General features: G+C 36.1%; 3 protein-coding genes and 1 pseudogene across 3 annotated transcripts in view; 3 read left to right on the forward strand and 1 right to left on the reverse strand.

Annotated features, from left to right (window-relative positions):
* LOC125861751 (coatomer subunit zeta-1-like) overlaps positions 1 to 21,126 on the forward strand; it is a 162,764-nt gene that overhangs the window by 122,830 nt on the left and 18,808 nt on the right. The gene's annotated exons all lie outside the window — the stretch shown is intronic.
* LOC125861724 (cytochrome P450 71AU50-like) lies at positions 512 to 2,236 on the forward strand. The gene is made up of 2 exons (XM_049541584.1): positions 512 to 1,420; positions 1,495 to 2,236. Exons 1-2 carry the CDS (start codon positions 542 to 544, stop codon positions 2,107 to 2,109), a joined length of 1,494 nt encoding a protein of 497 aa, XP_049397541.1. The 5' UTR covers positions 512 to 541; the 3' UTR covers positions 2,110 to 2,236.
* On the reverse strand, positions 3,215 to 10,834 carry LOC125861743 (F-box protein PP2-B10-like; annotated as a pseudogene).
* LOC125861240 (uncharacterized) lies at positions 15,452 to 16,537 on the forward strand. Its single transcript, XM_049541184.1, has 2 exons — positions 15,452 to 15,794; positions 15,885 to 16,537. Exons 1-2 carry the CDS (start codon positions 15,452 to 15,454, stop codon positions 16,535 to 16,537), a joined length of 996 nt encoding a protein of 331 aa, XP_049397141.1.

Genomic DNA, 21,126 nt, shown 5'->3' on the forward strand with positions numbered 1-21,126 from the left:
TGGCATAGATGAGCAAAACTTTTAACGAATGACATAAATGAGTCTTTTCTCAAAGTTCAATGGCATATTTGAGCCTTTACCCTTTAAAAAAATGATTCAAATTAATGGTGTGGCCAAATCATAACTGACCACGTGAAAAAAATGGTTTTGCAAACCTGAAACTGTTTTCAATTAACAAATAATGGCATGGATGAGCCTTTTCTCAAACGAAATAGGCATAGATGAGTCAAACTTGTTAAGGGATGACATAAATGAGTTTTTACTCAAAGTTTAATGGCATATTTGAGTCTTTTCCTGTTAAAAAATGGGACCCCTCGAATTTGGGGCCCGAGGCCTATGCCCTTTTTCTCAGTACTGATTACCAAACACAACCAAGTTGTGCATTGATTTTTCAGTGACCAAATTGTGCATTAATTTTTCAATGACCAAAATGTGCATTGATTTTTCAATGGTGCCAGCCATTATATGATTGAGATCTCTAGACCCATTCAAGTAGAGATATTTTAGAAGCTAAAAGAGTAAGCAACAATAAGTATTAGGCATGGCTTTGATATGGGCAACACTAGTTGTTATTTTTATTGTGTATGCCTTTTATGAGTTGCTAAACAACATCCAGAATAGGAAAAGGTATCCTCCAGGTCCAAAAGGACTTCCCATTATAGGACATCTTCACTTGTTAGGAAAAAATCCACACCAAGATTTCCTAAAACTAGCAAAAACACATGGTCCCCTTATGTATGTTAGACTGGGACTAGTACCTACAATCATTGTCTCGTCTGCAGACACAGCGGAGAAGTTCCTCAAGACATATGATCATATCTTTGCTAGTAGGCCTCATAACGAGGCAGCTCAGTATTTGGCATATGGACAGAAGAATCTGATAACTGCAAAGTATGGACCATACTGGCGCAACATGCGCAAATTGTGCACTCAACACCTTCTGAGTAACCAAAAGATCAATTCATTTCAATCCATGAGAAGGCAACAAGTTGAGCTTATGATCAAATCACTTAAAAATGAAGCTTGTGATCATCGCGTTGTTGTTGATCTTAGTGCAAAGATTTCGTCTTTGAGTGCTGACTTGACTTGCTTGATGGTGTTTGGAAAGAAGTACACGGATGAGGATTTGGACAAGAGGGGATTCAAAGCTGTTGTTAATGATGTTGAGCATTTAGCAGCAACGCCAAATCTTGGAGATTTTTTCCCCTTCCTTGGTGTAATTGATCTTCAGGGACTCACTCGCCGGCTCAAGGATCTTTCAAAGGTGTTTGATGAGTTTCTTGAGAAGATTATCGACGAACATGTCCAGTCTCGTGACCAGAAGCAATCCAAAGACTTTGTTGACACCATGTTGGACATTATGCAATCAGGAGAAGAAGAATTTCAGTTTGACCGTAGACATATAAAAGCTATCCTCTTCGTACGTTATTTCATCCCCCATTTATATACTTCTACTATTAGGTTTGTTTGTACTAATTTCCCTTTGTATAACAGGATATGTTAATTGCAGCAATGGGCACTTCAGCAACAGCTATAGAATGGATACTAACAGAACTTATTCGGCACCCTCATGTGATGAAGAAACTCCAAAAAGAGTTAGAAGAAGTGGTAGGCCTTGAAAGAATGGTAAAAGAATCAGACTTGGAGAAGTTGAACTACTTAGACATGGTTGTAAAGGAGGGCCTGAGGCTGCATGCCGTAGCACCACTAATACCTCACGAGGCCATGGAAGATTGTATAGTCAATAACTTCCACATACAAAATGGATCCCGGATCTTGATTAACTTTTATGCTGTTCAAAGGGATCCAGATATTTGGCCTGAGCCTGAAAAGTTTTTACCTGAGAGGTTTGTTGGGAGCAGTATAGACATTCGTGGACGTGACTTCCAACTTTTACCATTTGGCTCAGGCAGAAGAAGTTGCCCTGGAATGCAGTTGGGGATCATCATTGTCCAACTTATAGTGGCACAACTGGTGCATTGCTTTGATTGGGAGCTTCCAAATGGTATGCAGCCTTGTGATTTAGATGTTGAGGAGAACTTTGGGTTAGCAACAAGCAGAGAAAATCCTTTAATGGCTGTTCCTACTTATAGACTAAATAATGCTTAATCTCAAACGATACAATATGATAAGGTCTACATATATTCTACCTTCCCCAGACTCTATTTGTGGTATTTCACGGGGTATGTTGTAGTTGTTGATTATCTGTTCACAAATAATAGACTTGGCTGAAATAGTTGGCCTTAATCAAATAAGATTTGTTCAATGAAAACAATTTATTCTCTAAAACATTGATTTTACGATTGGTTCTTTTTAACAACTTCATTCACTGTAACATTTCTACAATCTTGAAGTAAAGTTAGAAAGTAGCCATAAAAATATCACAGTTTAAATCAAGAACATAACATAAGTTACATATTATAGGATTGTGCATTCTTTTGTTCATTCTGGTCTAAATTCGATTCCTTGAACAATAAGGCCACCTTTTCCATTAAGATGCTTAATCTCCATCAACCGCGCTTGAACATCTTCATCATCTCCTGTGTCATTGATAAAATTTCCCAGTTCTATTTCCATCCATCAACTCTATTTTGTGGATGTTTCACATTGCGTCTCTTAACATTTTCTCCGACTGCTAGCTCGTTCTCTGCTTCTTTGTTGCTCACACGATTCACAAATCTAACAAATGCATTAGCAATTTCTAGTCCCCAATGTCCCTCTGCCAATCTGAACACTAAATAAACAATTTATTTGGTTCTTTTTGACAACATTTGTGTTCCAATCGTGCCTCCTATGTCTAGCCAAAATACTCTGTGGAGATGAGCCACTTCTGAAAATCTGCAAAATAAAATGTGTTGTCTCATCAACACCTGTATTTAACGAGTATAAGCTAATATATAGCTTCGCTAGTTAGTGGCGAAGGCAAAATTTTCACTAGGAAAATCCAAAAAAATTTCACTAGGAAAAGTATATGTTACCTTTTATTAAATAATTTTGTTTAATTAAATTATACATATGAAGAGTATATGTTACCTTTTATTAAAAGATTACATGGAGAATCAAATTTTGGTTACCTTATAATTATGGTTAACAAATAAAATTTTACGGACATTTATTAACATATGAAGAGTACATAATACCTTTTATAAAATATTTTTGGTTAATAATTTTAAAAAATAATTATGACATGGCACTAATATATATGACGTGAATATGACATGTCATTTATGTAAAGGAGAGTGAGCTACACACATGGTTGGAGGGGCTTAAAAGTCTCATTTTAATTGAGTTTAAGAGTTCAGTTGACAAATGATTAAGTAAAAGAGTCCAGAATACAAACGGATACAAGTAAAGGGGTCCATTAGACCATTTCGCCCAAGAAAACATAAGTTACATATTTTATAGGATTGTTCAATTTTTTCTTCATTCTGGTCTAAATTCAATTCCTTGAACAATAAGGCCACATTTTCCATGAAGCTGCGTAATCTCCATCAATCGCGCTTCAACATCTTCATCATCTCCTGTATCATTGATAAAATTTCCTAGATCTATTTCCATCCATCCATCAACTCTTCTTTGTGGACATTTCAAGTTGCGTCGTCTCCTAGCAGTTTCTCCGACTAAACTCACCCTGCTAGCTTGTTCCTCTGCTTCTTTGTTGCTCACGCGATTCACAAACCTAACAAATGCATTAGCAATTTCTAGTCCCCAATGTTCCTCTGCCAATTTGAACACTAAATAAACAACATATCTGGTTCTTTTTTACAACATTTGTGTTCCCATCGTGCCTCGTATGTCTAGCCAAAATACAGTGTGGAGATGAGCCACTTCTGAAAATCTGCAAAATAAAATGTATTGTCTCATCAATATCTGTATTTAACGAGTAAATGCTATATATAGCTTCGCTAGCTACTGGCAAAGGCAAAAGGAAAATAACAAAAGTAACCAGTAATAAAGCTTAGGAAAATCAACATCTAACATACACACACAAAAACAAATGACCTTTTATATGCACTTTTTTTTATGGACGGATAGCTCATGCCAACATGAAAGAAATTGTAGAGAATTTTGGGAAAATTTCTGAATATCTATTCATACCCAATACGATCTCTATATACAAGCATAGTTACTGAAAAAATAAAAATAAAGCAACAACAATATACACTTGTCACCTTCTAATTTGTATAGCACCTATCCATATGTAACAAACTATTATTCCTCACATGCCTAACATGTGAGTGCAATATTCTAGACTAATCAATCCAACGGTTCACACTTGATCCGTTTCGTTCTTGATAAGGGGTTGAGATTATTCCACGTCACCTTCAGACAATTATTGAAGGGTAGTTGTCTGAAATGTTCTTTCCTCTTCTTTCTCTTTCCTTTCTTCTTTCTTCTTCAAAGTCTTCAATCGTTTCTTTGAGTATGATGATGGAGAGTTACGAGTGTTAATATCCCCCCTCAAATTGGAGGGAAGAGAAGAAACCCCCAATTTGTGTAACAAATATTGATGAGAAGGGCCAGGCAGAGGTTTAGTGAACAGATCGGCCAGCTGATGAGCAGATGGGATGAACGATAAGGTGATCAGACCTGAGACGAACTGTTGGCGAACAAAATGACAATCCAACTCCACATGCTTAGTACGTTCATGAAAAACAGGGTTCTTGGCGATGTGAATAGCGGCTTGACTATCAGAGTGGACAGACACCGGTAAAGGAGGAGGAGCAGAAAGATCAGTGAGCAATCGAGTGAGCCAAGTTATCTCAGCTGTGACACGCCTTATAGATCTGTATTCCGCTTCGGCAGATGATAAAGAAACTGAGGTCTGCTTTTTAGACTTCCAAGACACAGGAGCACCACCAAGTGTGATGAAGTAACCACTAACAGATCGACGTGATTCTTTGCAGGAAGCCCAATCGGCATCGCAGAAGGCGAGGAGTTGTAGTGATGGAGCAGAGGAAAGAAGGATGCCTTGGCTAGGATCAATACGCAGGTATCTCAAAACTCTAAGTGCCGCTGAATAATGTGATTGAGTAGGTCATTGCATAAACTGACTCAACTTCAACACAGCAAATGACAAGTCAGGTCGAGTATGTGTCAAATAGTTGAGTTTTCCAACTAAGTGCCTGTAAATGGTAGGATTAGATAGCAAATGTCCATCTTCTGTAGTAAGCTTAGAGTAGGGGTCAAGTGGAGTAGAGACATCAGGACCTGTATGAGGAAACTCATTGAGAAGCTCCAAAGTGAACTTCCTTTGATTGACAATAAACCCTTGTTGTTCTCTGAGGATCTCAAGGCCTAAAAAATAATGTATGTCACCCAATTCTCTGACTTTAAACTCTGTATGTAGAAATGTAGTGATACGTAAAAGTTCATCTTTGTCATCCCCAGTAATGAGAATGTCATCCACATAAACAGCAATAATGGATGTAAGGCCACCAGTAGTCTTGAAAAACAGGGAATAGTCATTAAGAGAACTGGAATAACCCTGGAAAATCAATGCACCTGCCAATTTAGCATACCACTGCCTCGAAGCCTGTTTAAGCCCATATAGAGACTTCTGCAATAGGCAAACTTGGGTAGATTTAGGAGGGTGAAAATCTGGAGGAGGTTTCATGTAGACAATCTCCTGTAGATCACCATGCAAAAATGCATTGCTCACATCCAATTGGTGAACTGACCAATCTTTCTTGACAGCAATTGTAAGTAAACATCTAATAGTGGTCATCTTGACTACGGGAGAAAATGTTTCATTATAGTCAATCCCCTACTGTTGGACATCCCCCCTCACAACTAGTCTAGCCTTCAGCCTCTCAATTGAACCATCAGACTTGTGTTTGACCTTGTAGACCCATCTACAGGGCAATGCTTTCTTTCCTTGAGGAAGGTCCACCATTTCCCATGTATTGTTGAAAGCTAATGCATCTAGTTCTTCTTGCATAGCAGCAGTCCAGCCTGGATGTTGAGAAGCTTGAGCAAAACTATGTGGTTTAGTGACCTGTGATAGAGAGAAGAGGTGGTGTTGGTTGGACAAGGAGAGTGAGTTGAAAGAGAAAGCGGTAGGCTTAGAAGGGTGAATAAAACAAGCCTCAGTAAGGTCAGTCAGAACTATACTATTGCAGATGTAGTCATGCAGATAGCTAGGGACAGTAGTGACTCTTCCAGACCTCCTAGGAAGAGGAGAAGGTTCAGGGGTATCTGGAGGAGAAGAAGGAATAGATACAGGATCAGGAGACAGAGCTAAATCAGGGGAAGAAGAAGAAAGGTGAGACTCCTCATAAGGGATTAGAGGAGAATGAGGAATTTGGTCAGGTATGTCAGAAGGGAATGAGGAGAAAATTGGTGGTGTAGGAGAAACAAGAGAATTGAAAGGGAAATGTTTTTCATGAAACTGGACATCTCTGGAAGAGAAAACCTTTTTAGTAGCCAAATCTAATACTTTGAACCCCTTTTGAGAAGTAGGATAGCCTAAAAAGACACAAGGCACAGCCCTTTGGTCAAATTTAGATCTCTGGTGACTGAGGGTGGACACATAACACAAACACCCAAAACTTTTAAGGTTTTCATATGAGGGAGGCTTAGAAAAAATCATTTCATAGGGAGTCTTGCCTTTAAGCACTCTGGAAGGTAGTTTATTAATCAAGTGAGTAGCTGTGAGAATTGACTCTCCCCAATAGCATATAGGCAATTTAGAGTGAAACATAAGACTCCTAGCAAGTTCAAGCAAGTGTCTATGTTTTCTCTCAACAACCCCATTTTGTTGAGGTGTAGCCACACAAGAAGTCTGGTGCATTATACCCTGAGATTTAAGAAATTGAGCCTCTTGATGACCTTTTCCTAATTCCATGGCATTGTCAGATCGAATGCATTTGACTTGAGTCTGAAACTGTCTTTCAACCATGACCAGAAAATCCTTGAGGATAGGAAAATCATTGCTCTTAGAGGCCATTAGAAAAGTCCAAGTCCCCCTACTGTAATCATCAACAACAGTCAAAAAATACCTAAAGCCGTCATAGGTAGTAGACTTGTAAGGTCCCCAAGTATCAACATGTATCATATCAAAAATCTTTTTAGAATGAATGTGACTGAGGGGAAAAGGGAGTCTAGTTTGTTTTGCTTTAGGACAAACATCACAAACAAAATCTGAGTTATGAGCAAACTTGATAAAATCAAACTTTTTCATTACTGAGCAGGGCACATGCCCTAGTCTTACATGCCAGAGATCAACATTAGGAACTACATTGACTGAACTATGAAAAGAAACAGAATTGTACTGAGAAATGGAATTGCTTCCTTTTGGAAAAGAAACTACATTTTTAGATAAAAAGCTAGACTTAGGACTGACATGCTCCAACAGGTATAGACCATCCCTGACATCACCAAAAACTTGATTGTTCTTCATTAAATGGCCCTGTAAAATGCAACAACTAGGAGTGAAAAGAAGGTCACATGTGTATTGAGTGCATAGCTTATTGACAGACAGTAAATTGTATCTGAAAACTGGGACAAACAACACATTATGAAGAGTCAGGTTGGGCAGTATAGGAACACTTCCTGTATGGGTCACAATTATCCTGAAAGAGTTAGGCAATGTGATATGTAAAGGCACAGGAAGAGAAGTTAAAGAAGTGAAAAATTGAGAGTCAAAGCACATGTGCTCTGAAGCACCTGAATCAATGATCCAGGTGCTGGAGTTAAACACTGTTAAACATGAGGCAGAGTATTTTTGAACTGTACCAGAAATGGCAGAAGCATTGAACCCAATTGCTGTGCTATTCTGCTCTATTTTTAGGTCTCTTGCAACCTGTTTTACCAAGGCTGCATACTGCTCCTTGTTGAGTTGATCAAAAGTGTTGCTAGGTGTTCCCTGTTGCTGTGTCATGCCTTGGATCTCACTGTTGTCCTCACTTGGGAAAGCCCCATTTGCCCTTCCTTGAAACCCTTTAGGCTTAGAGGAATTGAAGTCTTTGGACTTAGTGAATTCAAAATCATCAGGATATCCAATCCTCCTGTAACAGTCATCATAAACATGCCCAATTTTTCCACAATGTGTGCAAGACACATTTGGATCATACTTATTCCTTCTCCCCTTGTTCTTGTAGTTCCCTCTACCACCCCTTTGATTAGGAATGAAGTTTCTCTGTGGTGCAAAGTTATCCTGAGAGAAGTTTCCTTTTGAGACAAAGTTACCACATCTTTGAACATTTCTCCCCTGAGAATTAGCCATAAAACCCATAGCATCATTAGAGAATAAGTTGTGTGCATATGTTTCCCTTTGGTTTTCATCCTGTAAAAGGAGTGAATAACCATAGTCAACATTAGGCAATGGGTTCATCATCAAAATGTTTCCCCTAGCTTGGGCATAAACATCATTAAGCCCCATCAAAAATTGTATCAATCGTTGATCCTCCAATGACTTAACCAGCTTAGACTTACCCTCACAAACACATACGCAAGAGCAGCACATCATGATATTAAGTGCATCCAGTTCATCCCACAAACGTTTTAGCTTGGTAAAGTATCCTGCTATATCAGAATTTCCTTGAATAGTTCATGACAGTTCCTTTTGCAGATGATAAAATTTAGCACCATTTGTCCTACCAAATCTATGCTCCAAGCTATCCCACAACTCTTTTGCTGTTTTAGAGTAAATTACACTGTCTGCGATTTCTTTTGTCAATGAATTTAACAACCATGATATTACCATGTCATTGCAGCAACTCCACTGTGCATATTGTGGATTTTGTGGATCTGGTGCAGCACAAGTACCATTGATGAATCCAAGTTTCTTCTTGGCAGATAGGGCAATGAGTATGGATCTCCTCCAACCTGGAAATCCTTTTCCATCAAAATTTGAAGTGATTAAGTTCATCCCAGGTGAATCTGAATTGTGAAGAAAGTATGGGTGATGTATATCGATACTCATCACATGACTAGGTTGTTCATTCAGAGTGGAAGAACTTTCAGAAGGAAGAACAGTCTCAACTGGTGGGGTTACCATTTCTTAGGAAATTGATGATTCAGAAATGAATATGTTGATTTGGATCGAGCTATTGCTTTGATACCATGAAAGAAATTGTAGAGAATTTTGGGAAAATTTCTGAATATCTATTCATACCCAATACGATCTCTATATACAAGCATAGTTACTGAAAAAATAAAAATAAAGCAACAATAATATACACTTGTCACCTTCTAATTTGTACAGCACCTATCCATATGTAACAAACTATTATTCCTCACATGCCTAACATGTGAGTGCAATATTCTAGACTAATCAATCCAATGGTTCACACTTGATCCGTTTCGTTCTTGATGAGGGGTTGAGATTATTCCACGTCACCTTCAGACAATTATTGAAGGGTAGTTGTCTGAAATGTTCTTTCCTCTTCTTTCTCTTTCCTTTCTTCTTTCTTCTTCAAAGTCTTCAATCGTTTCTTTGAGTATGATGATGGAGAGTTACGAGTGTTAATACAACAATATATAATTAACTTAAACTCGTTTTACCAAAAAAAAAATCGTGAAAATGAAGAGAGTAAAATAGAAGAAAACCTGGAGTCAGGGTGAGCAATCCATTCCCAATACCATGGTGTATCAACTCCCCATACAATAGCAAGTTCTCTTGCTAATATCATGAAACATTTCTTCCCTGTTTTCTTATCAAGTGAAAAACTCTGTTTTCAAAAATAAAATAAAGTCTCAGATACATGGCACATTAGAAAATTAGCTTGCAATTTCTTTCTTGTATTCATAAAAGTTATTCTCATTATCATTGATGTATAAACTACTCTCTCTGTCTCAATTTATGTGACACATTTCATTTTTCGAAAGTCAAACATTTTAAGTTTGACTGAGAATTTGCTCATGAAATCTTCAATTTTTTTAAAATGAAATTTATATATTTGTAAACTACATTAAAAGTACTATAAGTCTCAATAATTGATAATTGAAAATATTAAAAAGATATATGAAAAAATTACGGTAAAAAATAAACTTGTTTGAATCTCGAAATTCGAAATGTGCCATATAAATTGGGACAGAGGGAGTATTTAATTTTGCATTATTGAGTGAAAAGCTATGTTTTCAAAACTATTTAAATCAAGCCTTCAAGTCCTAGCTCCACCTGGTTGTATTTATACCACTAGACAGTGCGTCTGACAGCCCTTTAATAATACTCCCTCTGTCCACAATTGTTTGTCAGGGTAAGATCATGCACATTCCTCAAAAAAAATTTAATACAAGTGTAATTTAACTAATATACCCTACTATATTAAGAATACCAAAAGTCCACATAACTTTTCAATTGAACTACACAATGATTGACGGCAGAATTGGAAAAAAGTGACTAATCATTTCTTGATTGTTTAAATTGACAATTACTCTTGGACATCTATTTTTAGTATACCTGCCAAACAATTATGGACGGAGGGAGTAATTCAACTAATTAATGAGCCAAAAGAGGCTTCCCATTTCCCAATTTACACCTAAAATGAAATTTCAGAAATGGAATACATACCAATTTGCCTCCATCCATTAGAACAGGGGAGTCACAGAGACTAAAGTAAAGCTCTTTTTTCGACGAACAAATCCGTGGAGAGACATATCTCGAGCTAATATTTTCATAATCCTCCGGTAAAAACTTTTCCCAAAGAAGGTCCGATTCAGCAGCAGAATTGAATCCTCGGGAAATTGCAGAGGAAATCGCAGCGTCCTTCGGGGAAGTGAAGGAGAGGATATCAGAAACACAACCCTCCAGCAGCAATCGGAAAAAGTCCATCGGAAAATTGAATTTGATGTTTTGTTTACTCTGTCAATTCTCTCTCTATATATTGAGTTTTATTATACTTCATGTCTTAACAGCTAAGTATTAGTAATTCTTAACAACCATACATGGTTGTTGCCTATTGTATTGCATGTATTGTTACTTTAAATATAATGTTACTTAAATTTTATTATATTGTATTGTTTAATTTCATTTTTAACTAACGATAAAAAGATTTATCTTAATTTTTTTTTGATATAATACATAAATGTGCTATTTAACTTGGTTTTAACTAACATATATGTCCTCTAACTTTGGTTGTACACAAGTAGATACTTTGACTTGTATAGAATTGAACAAGTAGAGTAGTAGACACATGAGTTATATGTGGTATAATACACATAGGACACCATGTAGGACACAAATTGTCATGTAGGACATTTGTGTCTATTTGTTCAACTTTATACAAGTTTAAACGTCTATTTATGCACACCAAAAATTGAAGAACATAAATATGAAATAAAATCAAGTTAAAAGGCATATTTATATATAATGTCTTTTAAAAATTACCTCACTCATTTTTTAACACCTCTAGACCCAACCCAATTAAAAAAGTTCAATCCCTCTTTTATTCATATGCGACCCAAACTCATTTTATAACTGGCAGAAACTGGAGGACTGAGTTATGGGCAAGACAATTTTTTAAAGGGAAAATTACTTATATACATATATTTACTTACTTTAATATCCATTTATCCCTATCTTTTTTTAAAAATTCAAAAATCCCTTAATTCCCCTAATTCATAAAATCTTCCGGATACATAAACATTTCACTCCTATTTTCAGCCTAAACCCATGTTTCCAACTCCCATTTCACTCCTCCATTTTATCCCTAAATTCTCTCCAGTTCTTTAGCAGTTACAAATTTCAAATTCATTTTGATTTTCAGAAGGTGTCTCTCTCAAGTTTATCAAATAATCTATTCTTGAATTTCAAATCTTTTCTATTTTCAATTAATGATTTCAAATTTTTCAAGAGGTAGATTTCTTTCAATCACTTCAATTTTCGATTTCTTTTATTATTATTTTTTAATTTTTACATCTTAAAAAATAAAAAAAAAATTACCTCCGTCCCCTGCCCTCATTGAAATCTTATTGAACATTTGCAATTTTAGTTAATCATATTGTCGTTGAATTTTTTTTTGAAAAAATATTTTTCTTTTAATGTTTCTACTATTGAAAAACGTCCAAAAAAAAGAAGAAAAAAGTTGGATCTGCCATAGCACGGCCATCACTATCAAAGAAATAGATTTTTAATGTATCTCGTTTATTTTGAGTCTTAAATTAGGCTTTGTTAGTGTTATCATTGATCTGATACATCACTGCTACAATAACATTTGTTTTATGCAATGTATACTGTTCATATTTAAGGTATTGATACATAACTCTAATGTTATTGAATCTTTGATTAGTGTTTATCATGTTCAATAGAAATATACTTGATACATAAACTTTGTGTTATTTATCACACGCACAAAAAAGAAGCTATTTTGAAACAATTACATGTATAATGTATTTTTTTTATATTTTAAAATATAGTATCTCACAAAGAAAATAAGATACATAAATAATAATGTATCATACACTAATTTTTTAGCTATGATACGTAAATTCAAATTTATACTAAATGTATCTGATACATAACAATTACCAAATAATAATGTATCGATCTCAAACCTAAAATCATATGAGCAACACTTTCTTATTTAATATATCTAGTAGAAATACAACACTTATCAATTTAAATTGAAAGGATCTTCATGATGTATCTTCTCAAAATTTTCGATAATTTTGAATCAAAATTGAAAGAATCTTCAATGAATTAGGAGAATAATTTTGAAACTCAAAATTTTTAACGATTTTGAATCAAAACGGAAAGGATCTTCAATGAATTGGAGAAGAATTTTGAATCTCAAAATTTTCGACAATCTTGAAACAAAATTGAAAGGATATTCGATGAACTTGAAGATTCACAAAACAAATCGTTTGTCCAACAACAATTCCATCACTTTTGTAACCTTCATAACTCACCTCGTTTATCCAAAATTTCAACAAAAAGTTTTTATGAAACAGAGAGAACAATGAACAAGAAGAAGAAATTACAAAACTAATCCATTAAAGACATAGAAAAAAGAAATCCTCTCTCTAACTTTTCTCTCTATCTCTTCAACGGCAATTTCCTGATAACGGCTAATTTTGACGGAGCTCAAGATGAGCTTCAACATTAATCGATCTGCTCCGTCGGCAAACAGACCGCCAGACCCACCTGACTTTAACAACTTCCCCCCTCTTGCTACAAACTCCCAAATCTTTAACAACATCAATAAGACCCAATTTAACCAGATCCAAATTCCCACTTCTGATAATATGCATTATAAAGGTGCTTTGGGAGGAAGAGTTCAGAGTTATGAGAAGAACAAGATCAAACTCCAACCAAGGAAGCATGAAATCCTCAAAGGGAAACCAGTGGTCAAGTTCACTAAAGAAGAACATGATATGCTTACGGAGACATGCAGGTGGGCGCTGATAGGAAAGTTTGAACGAAGCAGACCCCAAATCGACCAAATTCGGGCTGACTTTGCCAAAATTGTCCCGACAAAAGGACATGTTAAAATTGGGGCAAAAGATAGAAAACATGTCTTCATCGATGTGGAAAATGAAGATGACTACAACACCATAATTTCTTACAATTTCATCCAATTGGGAGAAGACAATAATATGGCAATTCAAAAATGGACCATTGATTTTAAGCCTAATGTTTCATCTACTCTAGCTCCAGTGTGGATTAATCTTCCAGACCTCCCGTGGCATTATTACGAATGGGCCGCTTTGTGTCGTATAGTTGAACCGATTGGTAGCCCCATTGTAATGGACAAAGCCACCCAGTCCAAGACCCGACCAACCACGGCCAAACTCCGTGTGGAAATTGATCTTCTGAAACCTCTGCTCACCAATATTCAAGTGGTCATAAGGAATTCTGAAGGACAAGTCGATACCTTTAACCAAAAGATTGAATACGAAACACTGCCCACCTTTTGTCAATATTGCAGAACCCAAGATCACTCCCAAGAGAAATGCAAGAGAACTATTCTTGACCCTCAAGGAGGAAACCAAATTAACAGACAAGCCGACTACGAGAAACTTCAAAGCCAAAAGGAAATCAGAAAGGAGTATCAACCCAACAAAAGGGAAATGCAAGCTATCCATGTGGAAGCCACAACCTCAGGGAGCAACAAGCAGGGGCCTGTACAACAGGGGAAAGAACAGAGGTTGATGAACACTGTTGTAAACATGGAAGATGTAGAAAATACACGATCTGAAGCTTGGCAAAAGGTGGAAAATAAGAAGAATAAAGGGAAAATCAATTACAAGAGACTCATATCATCAACGTCCTCAGGCGACAATGTGGAAAAGAAAGATACTACAGGGGTCAACATATGCGATAAACAAAAAAGCAACACCTTCAACAAACTAACTGACTTAGACATGGAGGTGAATATGGACATAAAAAAAGGGGGGTCTGGAGAAGGACAAAACCAAAACAAGTTGCAGATCACTATTCCTGAAGCTGAGAATACCAGATGGGACAAAGCTCAAGCCACTAAGAAAAAGGAAAGACAGAGCGAGAAAACTATAAAACATCGTCATAACCTCAGAATCAGACACACCATAAAGGATAACCAAACCTATCAAGAGAATGTGGTGAAACATGTTCAAGAAAATGTTGAATGCTCAAAACCCAACGTAGGCAATCCCATAAAAAATCTCCTAGGCAAAAAGCAAAGGTTTGAAAGCAAAATCACCATACCTCCTGGAGTGATTTTGCAAGGAGAATGGCAGCATAATAAAGTTGATAAGACAGTAGCTTGGATCCATATCAATCTACCTAGTGGGGCCACCCACACGGAAGATGATAATATAAGAGAAAAAATATTGGTACCAGATTCACCGGATGCAATAAAGGAACAACCGCGGGATCAGATCATGACGATAGGGGACAAGTCAAAACAACCACAAGAGATGACTAAAAAATACCACGAAGATGATATGGAAACCTTTATTTCTGATAATGAACTCACAAGAGGAAGCACCAGTGGGAAGCAGACAGACATGAATCACAGGAAGATAAACCAAGTGCAACATAAAATAGCCCAGCATAACAATCTATCCCCAAGAAATCAAGACCAAATTAGAGGAAGTCAATTCTTCAGTAGCTCCACTCAGTTATCCTCTATGGAGGAGCAAAACAACCCCAATCCTACTGTTTCCGATGGTTAAGATCATCTCCTAGAATATCAGAGGTATAGGGTCCAAAGGTTCTATTGAGGGACTCCAAACTCTCAAAAACCAATATCAACTTCCTCTTATCTGCCTCCAAGAACCGAAGGTAGACAATAGTAAGATTGACAAATTCAAAAGGAAAATGGGTATGAACCGAGCTTTCTACAATTGTTCTAACAAAATTTGGCTTATGTGGACCAACAACATTAACATTACCATCCTGCAAGATAAGGAACAACATGTCCATATTAAAGTGGATCATAACAGCTACACATCTTTCTATCTCTCTGTTATTTATGAAAAATGCTCGGAAGTGTTGAGGAGAGAATTATGGGCTGATATTAGAACTATGGCAGCCAATATCCATGATCCGTGGGGAGTCATTGGCGATTTTAATGTTATTTCTACCAGAGAGGAAAAAATTAGAGGTAGACCTCACAGGTTGGAGGAAACCATGGATTTTATTGATTGTTTAAATGAGTGTGGGCTACAGGATGCTGGTTTCACAGGTCCGAAAGTTACGTGGTGCGATCATAAAGATCCTCCTCATACCATCTGGAAGAGACTAGATAGGCTTGTCTATAACGATAGTTGGTTTGACAACCTTAATAACACCTCAGTTATCCACTTCTCTAGAACCTGCTCGGATCATGCTCCTCCGCTTGTAGATCTTTTGCAAGACCAATCTCAAGGTATTAAGTATTTCAAGTTTTTAAACTTTTGGGCCAACCACCCTAATTTTCTATAGACAGTTCGGAACAGTTGGAATATCACCATCCAAGGCAACCCTCTTTACATTTTTCAACAGAAAATCAAGAACACCACTAAAACTCTTAGTGGATGGTCGAGAGAGACGTTTGGGGACATTTATGAAGAACCTAAGAGGTTGGAAAAACTTATCAGAGACTTAGAGGAGAAATGTATTACCTATAATTCTCCTGAGAACAGATGTGAACTCTCCAAGCATAAAGATATTTTTACCAGATATCTTAAGATTCAAGATTCCATTCTAAGCCAAAAAGCTAGAGTTAAATGGTTCAATGAAGGAGATGCTAACACAGCCTATTTCCATGCTACCATTAAAGATAAAAGAAGGAGGCTGAATATCAGAAAAATCCAAGATGATAATGATAACTGGCTGGAAGACACCGATGCTATAGCGAATGGAGCGGTGAATTACTATCGAAACCTGTTTGCTCAAGATTCTACCAATACTGATTTCAGTTCCCTAGATTGTGTTGATAGTTGTATCACGAAGCAAGATAACCTTATGATTAATGCCTTCCCTGAGCTCAAGGAAGTGATGGATACTGTTTTCTCTATTGATCCTAACAGCTCGCCTGGGCCTGATGGATTAAGTGGAATGTTCTACCATAAGTGTTGGAGTATTATTTCACTCGATGTTCATAATGCTATAATTTCTTTCTTCAAATGAGCCACCCTCACCAAGTTCTATACCCACACCTGCATTGTTATGACTCCCAAGATTGATCACCCTCAAAGCTTTTCAGATCTTAGACCCATTAGCCTTTGTAATGTGTTTTCTAAAATTATTTCCAAAATCCTTAACAACAGACTTTCTAGTATCCTTCCTAGGATCATCTCCAAGAACCAAAGTGGTTTCATAAAAGGAAGATCTATCTCAGAAAACATTTTGCTGGCTCAAGAAATCATCAGTGATATCAACAAACCTAACATGGGTGGAAATGTGGGCATGAAACTTGACATGACAAAAGCTTACGATAGAGTGTCTTGGGAATACTTGAAGAGGATCCTCCGGAAACTAGGCTTTGGAGAACAGTGGACCAACCTGATTCATAATTACATATCTCACAATTGGTACTCTGTTTTAGTTAACGGAAAAAGACATGGATTCTTTCGGTCAGAGATGGGTCTAAGACAAGGGGATCCACTCTCCCCATCTCTTTTTATTCCTACTACAGAATTTCTTTCTAAATTAATGAATAATCTGTACAATTCTGTTGGGTACACTTCTTTTTATATGAATAACCATTGTTCTAATGTCAATCATCTCTCATTTGCAGATGATACCATTCTTTTCTGCAACGAAAGCATAAGAAGCATGAGAAGGGTCCTCAACACCTTAGCCATCTATGAAAAGGTGTCTGGACAGCTCATTAACAAAAATAAGAGTTGCATCTCAATGAGCCCCAACACCAAGCAAGTCGTTATCAACAGAATGAGCAGAATCACAAGGATGCGATACCAAAAATTCCCCATTAAATACTTAGGGTGCCCTCTAACCACAGGGAAGAAAAAAATTGAGTATTATGCTGACATTGTGAACAACATCATTGGTAAGATCAGGGGTTGGCATACTAACCTAATTTCAATGGGAGGTAAAGCTATCCTCATTAAACACGTGCTCCTGGCACTACCTATCCATCTTTTGATTGATGTTAACCCTCCGAAAGGTACGTTGGATCTTATAGAAAAATTTGTGGCTAGATTCTTCTGGTCAGGGAAGGAAAATGCTGGAAAATACCATTGGGCATCATGGAAAAGACTATGCTATCCTTATATTGAAGGAGGAGCTAGCTTTAGAAGCATCACCGATTCTAGCAAAGCTTTTAGAGCTAAACAGTGGTGGAATATCAGAACTTCCAAATCCCTTTGGAGCTCTTTTATGTTAGCCAAATACTGTCATAATTCTCACCCTTCAAATGCTTCTTGGAAAAAAAGAGATTCCCTTAATTGGAAAGCGATTTGCGACATCAAAGATGAGATGGAGTCTCATATAGAGTGGAAAATTGGCAAAGGAGAGGTCTCCTTCTGGTATGATAAGTGGTGCTCATGGGGGCCTATCTACAAGCACATGCCAGTGGATTTTACCCCTCCAAACGTAAACCTTAGAGAAGTCCTCAATAGAAGAACTTGGAATTGGGATATCTTCATCTCCCAGCCTACTAATGAGATCAAGGACAAACTTTACTCCATAGGTACTACGTTAGATGAAAACAAGAAGGACATGGCCATCTGGAATCTATCCAACTCAGGGAAATTCTCCTCTGCGTCTACCTGGGATAGCTTAAGGCAAAAAAAAGAAGTCAACAACTTCTATGGCAAACTTTGGAGAAAAGAAATTCCTTTTAAAATGGCTTTTCTAGTGTGGAGAGCCATTAATAATAAGCTCTCAACTGATGATCGAGTGGCACGGATGGGCATTACCCTCAAACCCAAATGTTACTGTTGCACTACTTCTCATGCTAGAAGAGATTTAGAAGATGTGCAACACTTCTTTTGTGAAGGTGACTTCGCAAAGAGTATCTGGAGACATTTTGTTGGTCCGTTGGGCATAGGAATCAATGAAAATAATCTCAAAATGATTCTCCTTAGCTGGTGGAATTACAAATCTATCAATCCTATCTTCGACTACATTGTTAAAATTCTTCCTCAAGTTATTTGTTGGGAACTTTGGAAAATGAGATGCTGTAATAAGTTTGAAGGAGCTAGACCCTCTAAATACAGAACCAACTCTAATATTGTTATCTTCATTTTGCAGGTGACCCAGAAACAATTCAATAAAATAAATATTGGGGGAACCTGGAGGAGCATATGCAAAGCTAGTGAAGCAAATATCCAACAAATGACTAGCATACCGATAACATGGATCAAACCCCCTCCGCTACGAGTAAAACTAAACAGTGATGGTAGTTGCTCTAACGGTCAAAGTGGAGGTGGGGGAATAATAAGAGACCAAGAGGGAGACTTCATCTTTGCCTACTCCATCCCCTTGGGCAATGGCACGAGCAATACGGCGGAAGCAGAAGCATTACTTTATGGTCTTCAATGGTGCACTAGCAAACGCATAGAGATGGCCATTGGAGAAACAGACTCCCTACTTTTATCCAAAACTGTAAAAAGAGAGTGGAAACCTCCTTGGAAAATCAGCAACCAGGTACAGGAGATTCAAAAGATGATTGAGGACCATAATTTTAATATCGTCCACTGTTTTAGAGAGGCTAACAAGCCAGCTGATGCATTAGCCTCGCTAAGTCACAGAATTGAGGAAATCAAGGTCTTCACCCTATTCTCTAATCTCCCCAGCAACATTTGAGGGCTAATCAATATGGACAAATGGAGTCTCCCATCCTTTAGACAGATTAAAATTAAACCTTCTCATTTTGTGTATGATCCACCTTGAATTGTGTCTATAATTTTCTTATTTTGTTAGTCTCTTGAGCTCTAGTCTCTTCTCAATGATCATGTACAAAGTTTGGAATGTCAAACTCAAAATTGTAACTTTTTGCACATCAATGATCAAATGAGACTTAATTTTTTTATTTTTTTTTTAAAAAAGATGAAATTTAATTTTTGAATTTTTTGGTTTTTACACTATAAGATTTTGAATTCTTGACAATAATTTGGCATGGAATAACCTAATTTATGGAATCTTAATTTGATTTTCAGCTTCTTTTTATCCCCTTAATTAGTGCAACAAATGGATACTATGAGATCTTAATTTGATTTTTCAGTTTTTTTTCCCTTAATAGGTGCAACAAATTGATACATAATGTATCAACAATAATGTATTCGGTCCTTAATTATGTATTCGAAATGCCTAAAAAATATGGGATTTCTGCAATTACAAAAATAATAGGGATAGAAGGTAATTTAGATTTTACACTATGGTATTTATGTAAGTTATAATACTTTTTTTAAACCACATGACCTTTTCAAATTAAATTTGTTAACAAAAAAAAAAAAGAAAATATGCATTATTTATTAAATGAAATTAATATATATGCATCATTTCTTCAACGAGTCATATTCACTCTTAATTTTAAAATTGAGCGTCAATTTTCTGGATGGACACATTCACTAGTAGTACATTAAATTCAACAATGGCAACTATGAAAATAGAATTGGAAATGTTATTGTTTTCTAAAGTCCTTGCACGAAATTTACATGGAAATTTCATATGAAAGCTACAACACACAAATATGTCCTTTTGCTTTGAATTTTCATCCTAATGTTTACTCATTAAGTGAACATACATACCTTTACTAAAAAAAAAAAAAAAAAGTCAAAGCATCGTGTGTTGATTATAGACATAATATTTTACGGGACAATAACAATATATTTAGTGAAATTCCACTGCAAATCAAAAGAGATTGCATATTAATTAGTATCATATCGATCACATTCATATAGACATGTAAGGAAAATCTTAGAACCAAACCAAATTGGAAGCTATATGATAGAATAAAATTTTAGATTAGCTTGTACAAGACTTAATTTCAAACAATCACATTTATTAAGATGTAAAGAGTTATATGGTGAATTACTAATTACCAAATGAAAGATCTTAAAAGTCTAGTTTTCATCGCTTCAAAATTTCTCTTATTAAATTTGGACTTTTATACATAAGGTTAAGGACTCATTCCTAGAGAAATTAGAATAAAAACTGGCCTAGACTTCTGTCAATTCTTGAATTATCAAGAAAATTCTCAAATTTACATAATTGTATCATTTTTTTTCTTTGGATTTCTTCATCTTTATATCGTTTTTGTCCTACATACTAAAATATGTATATAATATTAAATATAAGGTGATATAGTTCGTACACTAATAATAATAAAAATATAAAGTTATATGTCAAATAATAGTTAAATATATGCATTTTAGATCGAACATCAACATTCCTCGCTCTCTCACTTCACACCTCGGAACTCATCTATGTTCAATCAATAATGTATTAATCAAAATATAATTAATTAATTTAAAAATTAGTGATGAATTTCTGAAAATTAAGAGGCATTAAAAGCAAAGAAATTGAATTTATATTGGGTCCCACATATATGCATTATATATACACGAAACAATCTTCACAAAGTGAGAAATTAACATTCAAAAGACTCTCTTCTCCATAAAGAAGAGAGAAAAATTTGCACCTTTAATTTTAGGTAAGATACTCTTTATTTTTTTTTCTCTATTTATATATGTCATCACTCTCTAATTGAAGTGGATGAGGTCTTTATTTTTTTTAAACCCCATGATAAC

This window comes from Solanum stenotomum, chromosome 4, assembly GCF_019186545.1.
Source record: "Solanum stenotomum isolate F172 chromosome 4, ASM1918654v1, whole genome shotgun sequence".
NCBI classification, from domain to species: Eukaryota; Viridiplantae; Streptophyta; class Magnoliopsida; order Solanales; family Solanaceae; genus Solanum; species Solanum stenotomum.

Bases quoted from the DNA above. Each gene is read 5' to 3' on its own strand.
- LOC125861240 (XM_049541184.1), top strand. From the start codon at position 15,452: ATGGCAGCCAATATCCATGATCCGTGGGGAGTCATTGGCGATTTTAAT. The intron at 15,795-15,884 runs GTATTAAGTATT...TCACCATCCAAG, and splicing joins TTTGCAAGACCAATCTCAAG to GCAACCCTCTTTACATTTTT.
- LOC125861724 (XM_049541584.1), top strand. From the start codon at position 542: ATGGCTTTGATATGGGCAACACTAGTTGTTATTTTTATTGTGTATGCC. The intron at 1,421-1,494 runs GTACGTTATTTC...TTTGTATAACAG, and splicing joins ATATAAAAGCTATCCTCTTC to GATATGTTAATTGCAGCAAT.